The following is a 14431-nucleotide window of genomic DNA, read 5'->3' on the forward strand; positions in this document are numbered from 1 at the left end:
CTCCCCTGGCTTTCCCATGTGTTTGTTAGCACTGAAATAAACATGAACAGCATTCTGTACACTGAAAAAGACACGTTTTTGTACAGAGGAGGCAGAAGTCGAACAGCAGCAATAGAGGTGGGGAACGGGCTCTGCTCCAGCAAATGCCATTCGTCCCCCAGACACAAAAATCTTAATAGTCACTGAGCAGAGAGGAGCTTGTTCCAGGAGAGGAGGTACTGGATTGATATCCCTATAAAATACACCCAGGTGTGTCGGACACTCAGGTTTTTGTGACTTCCCAACAGAGCTGAAGAGGTTTAGAGAAAGAAACGCCGAACGTCTTCGATTTGTGGCGTGAGTTAAGATCCAGCACCGGGGAGCAAGCACGTGCGCGGGGAAATGGGATTTGAGCAACATCCTCCTGGAGCGGGTTTGTACTGGCGGTGTAGCATCACCATTCCATTGAGCAAAACCTACCATCAGCTGCAGGCAGAACGGCACCGCGCTGGTACAGCTGCCTGAGCACCCCCGCTGCCGTTCCTCCCAGGGAGGGAGCACCCTGCTACCAGCTTGCTTCACAGAGAGGGGCTGAATCGCTGTGGCCAGGTGGGTTCAGAGAGAGCAATGTGCCTAATGTGGAGAGGCCCTTCAACAAAGGAACCCTATCTTTACCTGTGGCTCCAGACCTTTGAGGGACACGGAAAGCTGTTGAGAAACGTGGACTTTGTGTGCAATGGGCCCCTCTAACGGGGCGCAGGTGGGGAGGGAGGGCGGAGGGACTCAACCCATCACCTTCAACAGGCTGCTGGTAGCGAATCGGTTTGGAAGGAAAGCAAAACCGAGGAGCCCACCCTGGATATGAATCCAATGCAGCTCTTTGCAGCTGGGAATGGGCATTGCTTGTGCGGCCACGCCTGCCAAGCAAGCAGTTAATGGTTCTTGTGGTGTGCAGGCATGGTGAGCAGCCGTCTGTCCAAACCAGGGGTTTCTAAGCAGCTGTACTTCACGATATACATAGGTTTGCAGCCTTCACTTTATGCTATTAAGATTCCTCCTTGGCCCCATCTACTTAAACTCTGACCAGTTCCAAAACCCTGAATAACCCAAAGTGCTTCAGTTTGTGGAAATAGTTGCTTCTGCTTTCTTCAGATGCAAAAGACTAACGTTATCCTCAGAACACAGGTTATTAAAAAGAGCCAATGCCACTGTGGAGTGTCCTCCCACTCCCCATCCTCCCAAACTATCAAAAGGGCTTCTCTGGCCTGTTTCCTTTGCTCTCAGGCAGTGCCTTGCAAATGACACTGTTTGTGTTTTTACATCTGCATCCGGGCCGGCTCACTTGGTCGTAGCATCTCTGGGACAGCTTGACACAGCCGGTGGCTGGCAGGTAGCAGAGCAAGCAAGGGAGCACCAGGGAGAGGGCGCTCATGAAGGACCAGCGGGCACAGCAGTTTGAGTGGGAGCAGGAGCAGGGGTGGTCGGCGCATGTGCCCTCGTCATCCTCGTTGGTGCAGTGGTAGAAGACGCCCTTGACGAGACACATGCAGGTGGAGTAGTTGACCAGGTTCTGCGCCGAGCAGAGGCACTCTTGGTTGCACACCCAGCACGAAGGCAGCGTCCGGGGCAGTGCACACTCCTTACACTTGCATTTCCCACAGGCTTCGCACAGCAGAAAGTGCTTGTCCAGTTCCTGAGACACAGGTTCCTTCAGGTCCAGGGGTTTGCAGTTAATCACCTTGGGCTGAATGCGAACCGCTCGGGGGGACGACTGCTCCGCCACGGGGGCTGGGGCCATGTGGTCCAAGAGCCTTTGGTCTGAGGAAGTGCTGCTGCTGCTGCTGATGGAGCTGGGGCGCCCGCTGAAGGAGATCCAGGGGTGGGTGACATCCTGCTCACAGCGCTGCGGGTGCTGGTTGGTCAGGACCAGTTCATGGGGGCCTCGGGGACGCTTCTGGGCTGCCAGCTGGGCAGCGGTGGGGTTGTCGGTGTAATCGTTCTCTATGTGAGTGGTCTTCATTTGGTCTATTGGCAGGATGGTGAGTGGGTGCTGCAGGCGCCCATAGGGGATCCGACTGTCCAGCAATGGCTGGACCATCACAGAGTTGGGGACAACGGTGATGTTGTGGGGAATCCGGGGCTCCATTGATCAAGCAGTCTGAGTACGGGTGGAAAATCTGTTCTTAAGTATTCTGGGGGAAGGAAAGGAGAAAGAAAAGGGTAGGGGAGAGAAAGAGTGCATGGTTATTGAGTTACCCTTGAGGGCATTGAGCAAGCTGCTCTAGTGGAAGGTGTCCCTGCCCGTGGCAGGGGTTGGAACTGGATGAGCTTTAAGGTCCTTTTCAATCCAAACCGTTCTGTGGCTCTACCCTACAACCTTGGATCAGACAGGGCTCTTTACTGAGGCTGATTATTGTGCAGAAAGTCTTCTAGGGTGAACTTAGAAGGGAGTCAGAGCATTTGCCTGTGTACAAAATCTATCACCCTTCACTGCTGTGTTCCCCTCCCTAAACTTGGCCCTATACAGCTCCTCTGGTCCTGGGCGGGCCACCACTACTGCAGGGCCCTGAAGTGCCCGTGTCTCATTTTTTCAGGGGGAAAGCCCATCTCAGGGTTACTGCTGTGTGTTCACATGCTTTTTTGTCAGCAAACTGCCTGAAGCGACTTATCTAAGGTTTGGGGTTTTTCCTCAATTGACCCTGATCCCTAAAAGCCCTGATGCGAAACTGTGGCTCGTGGGAGCATTGCCCTGGTACAAAGACGCTTTGGAACATGGGGTGAGCACTCATCCTTGCTCACCCCGAATCTGCCTGCGGGAGGGCGGCTTGGCTTTGGTGAGGAAATGTCCTGGCTCCACTTGGAGCCGCTGGGCTCGGCGGCTGCTTTCAGCCTTCCTGCAGGACGTGGAAGTTCTCGCTCAGCAGCTTGTCTGGGTGCAAAGCCGGGCAGGGGAGAGCACACACACGGGTCAGACTTGATTTGTGCACCTCATGCAGGTAACCAGGGCGCTCTGAACCACTTCAGTGGGCTAATACTTGGTTCGGGCGCTGTTTTACCAGCTACACCGGCTCAGCCGTCTGCTGCCGCAGTTTCTCATTTCATTGAAAGAGTGCAATTTATCCTGGAGCCAATCCAAAGATTCAGCAGGACAAGAAACCACAGGAAGTAACTAAACTTAAATCAAAGAACGGAAACGACTCGGTTCAAATTTAGAAAGTGCACATTGTTTTCTAGTAGATGTGCCATTTCCTCACGGGGTGACCTTTATTCATAAATAATAGAATGCTGAAGAGCAGTTTAGAGAAGGGCTGAGGAAAGCTTCAGAGCAACTCGCAGGAGGGGAAAAGCTGCTGGTATCAAGAAAAAGGAAACAGTGCACAGCTTAAGGCATTGCCAGTTGTTTGTGTTCAGATAAACGAAGCTTTTCCCAACAGCATGAGGGAGTTTAATGTTAGAGCAGGCTGAAAACCAGTCAGGAAAAACCATGCGTCAAACTACGGCCAGGATGTGTGTGTGTGTGTGTGTGTGCACAAGTAAATGTATGTGTATTGCAAGAACAAGCTCCTCTCTAACCTCAACACAACAAAAACTGGAGCATGAACTGATTACTCATTTATGGAAGGAGAAGGGGAAGTGCATTTTTCTTTACCCACTGAATAATGTTACCAGAGGCCACTTTTGCATTAGTAAATCATTGCTTTGATAGGTCACTTGGCATTTGAAGGGCTGGAAATCTGCCAGTTCTCCCAGGATCAATAGGAGTGAGGGCTGATGCTGGATGGAGACCAGGGCAGTGACACGGAGTGGGGAGGCACATGGCACCTCTAGGTGCTGGCACCGGGTCCTGCCTGCTGGGCTCTGTCTGCTGCACAGGGCAAGCAGGAGGAAGTGCTTTATCCAGCAGTGATGATGATTATTAGAGTGTGGTCCTTAGGCTGTTTCTCTTGACAAGTTAAAATCCTCTGCTGGGTCTTAGCCATTCATTTGGGGTTTTTTATTTCATTATTCATAGCTCACTGACATCCTGACTCGAGCAACAAGAGAGTTTTCAGAGCATCTCTTCTTGTTTACAGTACTTCAGAGTAAAAAGCAGCAATGATTCTGACAGCTATGGGGCATTGCTTTTCTTCTGTATGTCAGAATCTAAAGTCATGATATAAAAAGGACTTGCTGCAAGTCATAGTTTAGCAACAGATTCAGTTCTGCATGAGCTAGGTGGTTTGTTTGGAGCAAGGCTTTGACTTCACAGGGGTTTTGGGGGTTAGTTTTCTTTAAGGAGAGAGATGCAGCTGTGTTGGCTGCCAAGAGTAAGTGCAGCAGAGCTGATGCTAGATGGAAGGTAGCTGAAGGAAATGGTGGCACACTGAAGGATGTTACAAGCCTGACTGCTCCTTCACGTCCCTGGCACCAGTGCCTTCATTGCCCTTCCCCTCTAGCACAAGGCTCTGCGTTCTGGCCTGAACCCACTCCCCCTTGTTATGAAGCCTCTGGAGTTTGGTTTGTTTGCCGCATATTTAGGCTGGATCCACGGAGCACTATTTTGTTTAAGGTGTGGTGTGTGCCAGCACTGTATGGAGGAGAGCTGGGCAGCACCCGCTGCCTCTAGCAACGTAAACAGCCTGACTTGATGCTGATTTTCCCAGCAGGGCAGCTCTGGTGGCACATGGAGGGGTTCTGCTTCACTGAGGGCACCCCACAGGGAGCCCCTTGCCGCAGCACTACGGGAGAGCAGCAAGCAGGAGGGCAGCAGCCCCGGGACAGGAGTCAGCATCTGGGCTTTACATTAACTCTGTAATTGCACAGTCTGCCACGGTCCAGAACCAGCGATGACATCACGTGGAAGTTATGATATCAGATTAGTTTGGAGACATATTATAGCCACAGGCACTCTTAGAACACCCAGACCCTGGTACCCAGACACGGCCATAGGCAGGCAGACATTAAAGATGGCTTGACTAGATATGCTAATGCTGATCAGGATTTTAGAGTTTACTAGCACAGAAGGGAGATGAACCCTGGACTAAATACTGCACTTCAGGATAGTTGATGTTGAAAACTATTCACCTTTTTCCATTATAACGCTGCTTCAAATTGTCTTTCTAAGAGGGAAACTATTTTTGCAGAATAAGAGGAATGGAAGCTTCAACATGGCAAGAGATCTGCAGGTACCTGGGCACAGGATCTCTACTGGGGTAAAAGCTCTGGAGTGAAGACAGAAAAATGAAGGCCAGCTCTCCTAATTCCCAGACCCCTGCTCTGGACACGACCTCTCTCTTCTTGAAGATCACTTTTAAATCACTACGGATACACACCCTACCAGCTCTTGGTGCTCGTGCTAAACATGGTCCTTCAGTGCCAGCCCTGCCACAGTTAACTGCTGCCACTTTTCAAGCTACTCTTATAAGACATAAATTTCTGTCCCTTATAGAACTTCCCAAGGACTGTGACTACGCTGCTGCTGCTGGTCCTGTCACAGGAAGTTTCAGCAGTGCATAAGATTGCTGGTGACAGATCCAGGTCAAACATCTCCTGTGCTGAGCTAGAGACTGAGCTGAGTGGTGCTGGTCCTGCAAGCAGGCTCTTCTCCACTGGGATCTAGCCCAGATGATGACAACGTCAGTATTTAAGGATGTGGTTGCTTCAGGTTCTGTGTCTACATGCTTCCCCTAGCATGTGCCTTGAGCACATCTTTCCCTGAGCTGTTTCTCCCTTAAGCTTTATGTCTGCATCGCATGAAAGAAGAGGTTGTAGCAAAGGGTACTAGGCAGCTGTTTATGTGCACAGCACTGCATCTCTCATGGTAAAGAAGAGGAATCCAGTCAAGTTCTCAGGTTAAGGACTTGTGCTGGACCAGAAGCAAGTCAAGAAGCCAGGCTGTTCCCGTGAGACTGGGTATGTGCATGGATCCTGGCGACTTCCTTGGAAGATCCTCTGGGATATCATAACTTGACCATGTTTGGTTTCTGTGCTCCCCAGAGGGGGGAAATGCAGCTGCAGCCAGTCTGAAATCGTTCCAGGATGACTGGAACAATACAACCAAGTCATCCTTTGAAATGCAGTCAGTTTGCAGGATACCTCATGACTGTTCACAGGAGTGTCTGCTGTGATGTCTGCTCAGCAGCAGGGAAGCTGGTTCCCACTCCAGAAGCAGGACACTATGCCCTTCTTCACCTCCCCATCGGACACGTGTCATGCACAGGATGCTTGTCAGGAAGGACAACATTGACTTGAGCAGCGATGTTGGTATCTTACAAACTGCAGCTTCATCCCCAGTCAAAATTAATGCTTGGGGTGACCTGGCAGAAATTAAGACCTTGGAAAAGGACAAGAGCTGAAGGGCTGTAACCCCGGGGTTCTTGCATTGGCTCTGAAGGCCTGCGCAGGGGAGCAAGCTGGGGTTCAGGGGGTTTTGTAGCTGGAGTGACCTAATTCAGCATACGGCACATAGAAGTGGCCACTGCCCGAAGCTGCCTGGGTACAAGTGGTGACAAAAGGGAGGCACTTTGGCTGGGATGGGATGCACACGGGAACAGGCTGAGCCATCTCCACCACCGCCTTCAACTGGAGTGCCTGAAGGTGCCTGCGGCAGCTGCCCAGGGAGGGGAGGGTTACTAGAGATGAGCTGCAAATGCTAACCCCCCTAAGAGAGAACAGTTCTGCCTGTAGGACTCAGCCATGGTGGTAAGGAAGGACTGAAATTTGTGGTGCCAGGGTTGTGAACAGCTCTTCTTCTGGCAAGGGCAGTGGGGTTGTGCTTGCAGATACTGAATTAACTGCTCAAATTGAACAGATTTAATGGAACCAGATGTGTCACTTAAAGAAAACTGTAGATTAAAAAGGAAATATGGAAGAGATAATAAAGCAGAATAGGTCAGAGGTACTTGAGCTATGAAACTTTATGCCTTTGTTGTCCACTGCACTAATCCAGCCAGACTCTAAATTGCATTTTAATTGAGGAAAAAAGCCATACAGAATAGTGGTAAACAAAATCAGTTAATCTTTGATCATCAGTAATTGCAGACCTATTACAGCATTAACATGGGCACAGATTCACTGGGCACAATGTGCAGGCAATTGGCTGAAAGCAGACAGCAAGAAGGCAAATTCATGAGTATGCTCCTGCACTGGGATTTGCTTGTTCCTTAGAGGTAGGTGAAACAATGGAGTTCTTTCCAAAGCAGACATGTCAGCAAGCTCCCATGCAGAGGAAGCTTCTCTTCCCCGTGCTATCCAGGGACCGGAGGGCTGCTCACCACATGCAATTTTCATGTCAAAATATACTTCCTTCCAAGGAAGTACAATGGATTCGGAAGGCAAGCTCACAAACGCGCTGCGGCGCTGGCTTTGTCTCTTCAGCGAGGTATTGCCAATTTCAAATTACTGTTGTACCAGATAATTGCAAGTCCTAAAGTTGTAGGAAACCAACTGTTATTTTCAAGTGTTTGGGTATAATTTCAGGCTCAAACAGTTTGTAAGGTTCTTCAGTCACAGGAAATTCAAACAAACGTGACCGTATGTTTTAATGGGATTTTGGACTTCCCTCCATCCTTTTATAGGAAGCTACATCCTTGTAGGCAATTCCATGAGAGAGTTGTATAAACCCCCAGGAAAGCTCATTCTCGTTAGTGTTTCTCAGAGCAGTTTTTGAAGCAATAAGGTTTACTATAGTTTTAAGGTGGGGTTGGGTGACTTGTCTGCCATGTACTGAAAACCAAAATGAAGCTTGACTTGAATAGCTCATGAGTGCAGAAATACAGAATGTTCACAAGTGTCTCATTATCCCTTAGTTAATCGTTTTAACAAGTTCTTCCTTACGTTTAAACAACGTTCCAGATGTAGGTGGGAACAAGTCCCTTCCTCTCAGCATCATTTTAAGCCCAGAAGCAGGTCCTGTCTGGAAGCAATCCTGCAAAACGCAGCCCTGGGAAGCACTGGTGTGACTCAGACACATCCCCAGTGCCCACAGTCCCCATGAAGCCAATGGGAAAACAAGCTCCCACAACCACCTCCTGACACCCAGCACCAGGTAAGAGATACCATGGTTTCTTCCAGCCTGTTTCTGAAGGATGCAGGGAATTTCCACATGAGATGCCAACATGCAAACATCTGAACATAGCCTTAAACATCATAGAAAAGCCCCAAATGCACTGTTTGATGTGTGATTGCTAACAGAGACACCACCAGGATGCTCAGAGCAGTAACGTAGTCACCAATAACTCTTTCTATCCTTTGTAAGCTGCATGTACCAGATCAGGGGTCATTTTATCTCCTTCTAATGAATTATGCCTTAATTACACCTCATGAGCAGCCTGACCCTTCTGTTGCCACTGAATGACACCAGTGTCAGGTAAGAGCCATTTGCCTCAGCAGACCAAGCCTTCCTCTGGGGTTGCTGGTGCTGGATTGTCCTGTGCACGCTCCTGGGCTGTGGTACAGCCTGAACTAGTCACCAGGAGCAATGCTCTGAGCCAGCGATGGTGAAGCGACAGACCAGAGACCTCCGAATCTTGTCACCTCACAGCTGGATGACACTTCCTCTCGGTTACTATGATGCTAGACCTGTTATTATCCAGGCAAAAGCTGAGTTACAGTCTCTGAAAGTGATGCGACAATCACCTCATTAAGATCAACACGCAGGTAGGAATAGTTGCAGTAAATGTACTGCAGAAATTGCCTTATTTTCTTTGCTATCTGGGACACACAAATCTCTAAAGCAGGGCAACAGGAAAAAAAACAAACCAAAAAAAGCAATAGGCTCTTTACGGGTAAGTCTGAATACAGAGAAATCACCATAATTGAGAACTTTGTACTTTGAAGTAGCACAGTGTCAGGTCAGGCACGTATTTCAAGGCCCTGCGCAAGTCAGCACCGTTCAGACTCAATGTAACCAGTGCAAAATTCCTCTGAATTATCACTGCTTTCACACCAACCATGGCGAGTCCCTCTCCTGTGGTGGTTTGGTTACAGGGTCTGGAAAACCTTATCCAGGAGGTGTTGATCACAGCAGCATCCCATGCTCTGGGGGTGTGCACAAACCCTGCCTTGCTGGCTCCACACAGCTGGTTAGAGCCCCTCCCTAAAGCTGTTTGGAAAAGAGGGAAATATCCAGGACAGGCATGGAAAATGAATGCAGGGTATCTGGGATAAGAGCTTTCCTTGCTATCAAAAAGTACTTGTAAAGGGAAGATCTATAGGGCTTCACAGGGTGTGTGTGCTCCAGCTGGGTCAGGGCTGGCTTCCACTGTAGACAAGCAGGGTATCACGCAAGGACCTGCTTCCTAGCGGAGGAGGTGGCGATAAGGGAGCAAATTCTGCCATTGCCTTTGTCTGGAATGAAGGACATCCTCTTGTCCAGAGCTCCAAGGCCACGCTGCCACTGACGGAAGTCAGAAAGCTCAATAAAAGCTTTTAATGAGGGAGGACTACACTTGGAGTTAAAAGAGACCTTTTACTAAGCACGTGTTTTTAATGTGTGACTAAGAATAATATATAATGTTGGAGTTCATTAAGCTGAGTTTGGCTGGATTTCCAGTCAAGCTGTAAATGCTTTAAAAATGAAAACAGCTCTTTTCTATAAAGCATATATTAATATTATCAAAATATTGGTGTTAATTATTCTTGTTCCCCTCCTGAACAGCCTTATCTAGCTAAGGAGAGCTGGAATTTTCTCTACGAGTAATAAGGGAAGGGGAAAAAAAAAACAGAAAGCTGATTAGGGAAACCTGCCATTTTTAAACGGAGACGCTCGGTTCCTGCCAGAGTGTGGAAATTCGGAAGCTGGGAAATGAGACCTGTAGACTTCCAAGAAGCTGTCTCTGTCCAGCTGAAGCCTGTTCCTATGGTGCGAGTGAATAAAGCACATTTTGAACCACTAACGTTCAGACCTTTGGGACTCCGATTTCTCAGTCAAGGCTTTTTATTGGAGAAGAACATTTATTTTAAGGACAGAAAACCAAGCTCAGATATGATCTGTGAAGCTAATGGTAGTAAATGACAACCACATTAGAAGGATTTTCCATGTTCTTAAGGAAATACATTGTATTGCATTTGAAAAGAATAAACCCCAAAGAATACTCATGCAACTGTTTGCCTATAAAAAGGCAGTTTTAAGTACTGGGCTGAATGTGAAACATCATACAGCAACATGATTATTTCTTTTGCTCTTATGGTTAATATTTGGAAACCCATCAGAACTGTGCATTATCATTGCTGTGGTGCTGCAAAGGTGGTGAATTTTAGTCCTCAGTCTCAGAACAGGGTATTCTTTTTTTTTTGGTGGGGAAACTGCTTTTTCAGATGTTGCATTTCCCACTATGGTTTAGGAGTTAGTCATGATTCCATGAAAACAGCTTTTGTTTTGCTGTTTCAGGAGGAGAACAAATAATTTCTCCCTTGCACATACCTCACAGAGCGTTTCAAAAGGACTGCAGTATTCAGAAATGGTCCTTTTAATTTTATAATACCAATATAGAGTCACTTCTAGCAACAGAAAACACAGTAGCCCATGGAAAATGGCACATTTATCAATGAGACATCCCCAGCGGGGTTCCAATAACTGAGAACAACCCCTCCTCCTGCTATCATTCATTTTTTTATGGAGAAGGGGGAAGCCAGTCATCAGGATCATTGTGATTCCGTGCACAAATTGTAGCTTTATTCTTGAACCCAAAATAAAGGGAGAGGGGGGAAGCCTTAATATTGGGAAAGCTGGGTTTCTCTTTACCTAATTAAAGAGCAATCCCTAAGCTGATTTTTGACATGCTGTACCCTTAGCATGGTATGGGAGAACGGCAGCAGCTGAAGAAGTTTTAAAGAATCTAGAATGTTTCTTTTCTTCCCTGGATAATGCAGGGATGTTTTTCCTCTCCTCTTTCTTTCTCGCCTTCACCCTTTAAGGAAAAACTTGGGGGTTCAAACAATTTAAATCAAGAAACCAGATCCATGGTCACTTAAGGAAATAGAGGGAAGCCTTTTCCTCCTGTGATTAAGGCTGATATTCATTTGCACTGCCATTTCCAAGGGCTGCCTTCCCAGTCCTGCTTTCCTCCAAGACCTTTGTGCCTTTTATATGCCCCTTTCTGTTTTTTCCATTCCCCTCCTAATACTGAATTTTCAGAACATGTCGTCTCCAGGCTTGTCTTTCTCCTGTGACGCCAGGACTGGTACCAGAAAAGAAAATCCTGGCTTATCTTTGCTACGCAGTTGGTGGGGAAGAGCAGCCGAGACAGGTTTTGCCTCCATATATAATATATTCCACATACCTTTGTGAAATGATTCTTAGGCACACATTTTTATCACTTGTATTACTTATCTAGCCCTTAAAATGCATCATCCATCCAGACATCCAGATTTAAAACAAGTGTACAGCAGGACAGGGAAGAGAACAGGGATGGAATAAGGCATAGAGGCCAAAAAAAATAAAAGAGAAAAGGACAGTTGTGTGAAATAAAATGCTAAAGAGCAAAGGTCACACAGGAAAGCTCTGACACACCAGTGCCGAGCTCTGAAGTGTCCTATTATGGAGACAGCTCAGAACTACTTGACACTAACAAGACATAAGGCTGTGGAAAAGAGAGGAAATGTGTACAATCAGTTTTCATATGCCAAAGCAAGAAATACCTGATTCTTATTTGTCAGCCCAGGTGATCCCATATTTATGCTTCTTCTTAGGGGAAAGAAGAAGGGATGAAGGAGACGACATCCCATCAACAGAAAGAAGAGCCTTGTTCTGTTATTAAAATCCCTGCACGCAAACCCAGCACAAGTATGGTGAAACCTGCCTGCCATATATGTACACCAACTGCAGATGTTGATGAACAAGCACAGAAGAGAGGTATAAATGAGAGACACGGGCACACAAATGCAAATTCTGCAAGAAACATGATATTCCTTCAGAATGCAAAGTCTCCCGTAGGTTGTGAGGCACCAGGCAGATATCCACTAGGCATAATTAGAGAAAATTGCTGTTAGAAAAGTCATAATCAGAAATATGCTTATGATCAGGGATCTTGAAGGGTCTGGCTCAATGCATCTAGAAAGAGCACAAGATTTTTCCCTTGGGGAAGAGGCTTGATTTGTCTTTCTCCACAACATTTAACATTTGCTCACAAAAGCAGATCTCGTACTTACTTTAAGTAATTCAGCTAGGACCATCTCTCCATAGGCGAGTTAATCCTAAATCCGAGCCGGAGGAGGGGGCCGGACCTGGGAAAATCCTGGCAGGAGCCGCTGGAGCTGCGGGCAGGGACCTGCGAGCGCGGCGCTGTCAGCGGCCGCCGCGATGCTGCAACCACCGCTGCCTGGGAAAATGGCTATTTTATGAATGGGAGGGTAGCGGCTCCTCCTGCGCATGCGCGGCCTCCCGACTCTATGAATGGGTGGGCACCGGGGCGCCAGCGCGCATGCTCGGCTGCCTTTTATGAATGGGGGGCTGGCGCGGCGCGCGCTCCCGGCGGCGGCTCGTGCTTTTTTTTTTTTTTTTTTTTCCCTTTCTTCCTTTTTTTTTCCTTCCCTTTTTTTTTTCTTTGTGTTTTTTTTTTTTTTATGAATGGAGCGCAGGCGGCGGCTGCGAGTGCACCGCCCCCCCCTCCCCCGGGCTGCAGGTAACGGCGGCTGCCGCGGCGGGGAGACGGGAACACCGAGCACCCCCAACCCCGCTCCCACCCGAACCACCCCCCCACCCCGGGCTCGCCCTGTCCCGGTCCCTCCAGGCGTGGCCGTTAACGGGGGGCAGCCCCGTTACCCCCGCCCGGCCGCCGCCAGAGCCCCAGCTCGGGAGCGGGGCGGCATCGGGGAGCGCTTCTCGTCGGGGCTGGGGAGGGGGGGGGTTGGTGATTCCCGTTCTGGGGCGTGCGAACGGGAAGAGAGAAGAGATCCGTGATTTGCTCCCGAGCTCGGCGCTGCGGTTTCTCCTTCCCCCGCCTCGCCGTCACACGCGTCCGGCCGCCGCGCTGGGAAACCGCGAGCGAAAACCGCGGCTGCATCCGCGTGTGGGGTTTGGAACCCGCTGGTTCCTTCTGTGGCTCTTGCCTCTCGAGGAGGCTGGAGCTGTGCGGGTTGCACAGAGCCACCCAGAGCGGGAGGCTGGTCCCCGTTTGGAAGTGAGCCACTGATGTTCCCAGCTTTGCTGTTCTGTCCGTGTCCTGCTGGACCTCACCGGGCGGTGTGTGAAGCCCTCAGGGCCAGATGTTTAAACGATCCTTAGCAAAGAGCTGCTATTTTGCTGCTCAAAGCTGAGCTCCTCTGAAAACCTTGCCCTAACCGCATGCCGAGAGTTCCCAAGCGTCCTTATGTGCTTCACTTCCCATTCAGCAAATGGAGAATCTCCATCCTCAGCTGGGCAGCAGCGGCTGTGGGCCGGCTCTCGGGCACAGTCCTCCAGGATCCTCGGAGGCAGGTCACTTCACGCTGAAAATGCAATAATAATAATGTATTTCTAATACGTGTGAAGAGTCATCTTCAGAGCACAAACCAAGACCCTTCTCATTTCCTGCCATGTTTATGGCACACGTATTTCAAACCTTGCACAGCACTGAAAGAATTCTGGATTATCTATATATTTAGTACTTATATGAATGGTGAATGTATGTTATTGCAGCTACACCCTACAGAAAAGATTGCTCTAAGAGCATGTGCTCCAGAGCTGATGGTTTAATCTCTGAGGGTAGTGGGAGCCGTGTTCACAGGTCATGGGCAAATGCAATTTGACAAGGGAAGGGCAGAAGAAGGAGACTCTCTAAAGAACAGCTTATCTGAGGGGTATGTGAAATATTATGAGACTTCAAATATGCCCAGTGGGTGCTTGCTTTTGAGAATGAATAGAATATGGTTGTTAAAAATGTTCCTTTGTTATTGGTTGTGTTCTTTATGGTAAAATACTGCTTGAAGGACAGGCAAGCATAGAAATTCTGTGTCTGATTTCAAACACTGGCAAATAAATGGGTAATGGATGAAAATGCAGTTTTAAAAGAGCTGATGGAGAGGAAAGAATAAAATGACATCTAGTGCTGGAAACCATCTCAAAGCTGAGAGACCCCGGTGCCTGAACAAATAAATATCTGCTCTGATCCCCCTCATGGTACGGCACTGGCATACGTGTAAATTCTGAGCCTTGGTTGGGGTTTGCAGGCGTGTTGTAATGCTGCAGCAGTGTCAGAGGCTAGCATTCTGGAGTTAAGGGCTGCTCTAGATGAATGCTGTGTTCTGTGTTTCAGGGCTGTGTGTTCAATGCACTCGGGAAGGCTTTTGTTGCAGGACGGTTTGTGTCTCCCCATGAGATGCAGCGTGTATGTGCAACTGCAGGCTGCTGTGTAGCAGCGAGCGAGCCTGACACTGTAATTACAGCGCAGTTACTGGCAAAGCCCAGCTAGACCGTGCTCTCTTGACAGGAGCCCTAGCAATAAAACTGAAAAAGGATGTCAAGATTATTATATGCGTGTGGAGGGGTGAGGAG

General features: G+C 48.5%; 1 protein-coding gene across 1 annotated transcript; it reads right to left on the bottom strand.

Moving 5' to 3' along the window:
- Window positions 1-515: 515 nt before the first annotated feature.
- On the bottom strand, window positions 516-12346 carry SPRY4 (sprouty RTK signaling antagonist 4). The gene is made up of 2 exons (XM_062638173.1): window positions 12109-12346; window positions 516-2171 (listed from the first exon to the last, which is right to left on the bottom strand). The coding sequence occupies exon 2, from the start codon at window positions 2123-2125 to the stop codon at window positions 1226-1228; it is 900 nt and encodes a 299-aa protein (XP_062494157.1). The 5' UTR covers window positions 2126-2171; window positions 12109-12346; the 3' UTR covers window positions 516-1225.
- Between the last annotated feature and the right edge of the window lie 2085 nt (window positions 12347-14431).

This window comes from Pezoporus occidentalis, unplaced genomic scaffold (assembly GCF_034315485.1).
Source record: "Pezoporus occidentalis ecotype Australia unplaced genomic scaffold, CSIRO_AGI_Poc_V1 ctg55, whole genome shotgun sequence".
Lineage (NCBI taxonomy): Eukaryota > Metazoa > Chordata > Aves > Psittaciformes > Psittacidae > Pezoporus > Pezoporus occidentalis.

Bases quoted from the DNA above. Each gene is read 5' to 3' on its own strand.
- SPRY4 (XM_062638173.1), bottom strand. From the start codon at position 2,125: ATGGAGCCCCGGATTCCCCACAACATCACCGTTGTCCCCAACTCTGTG.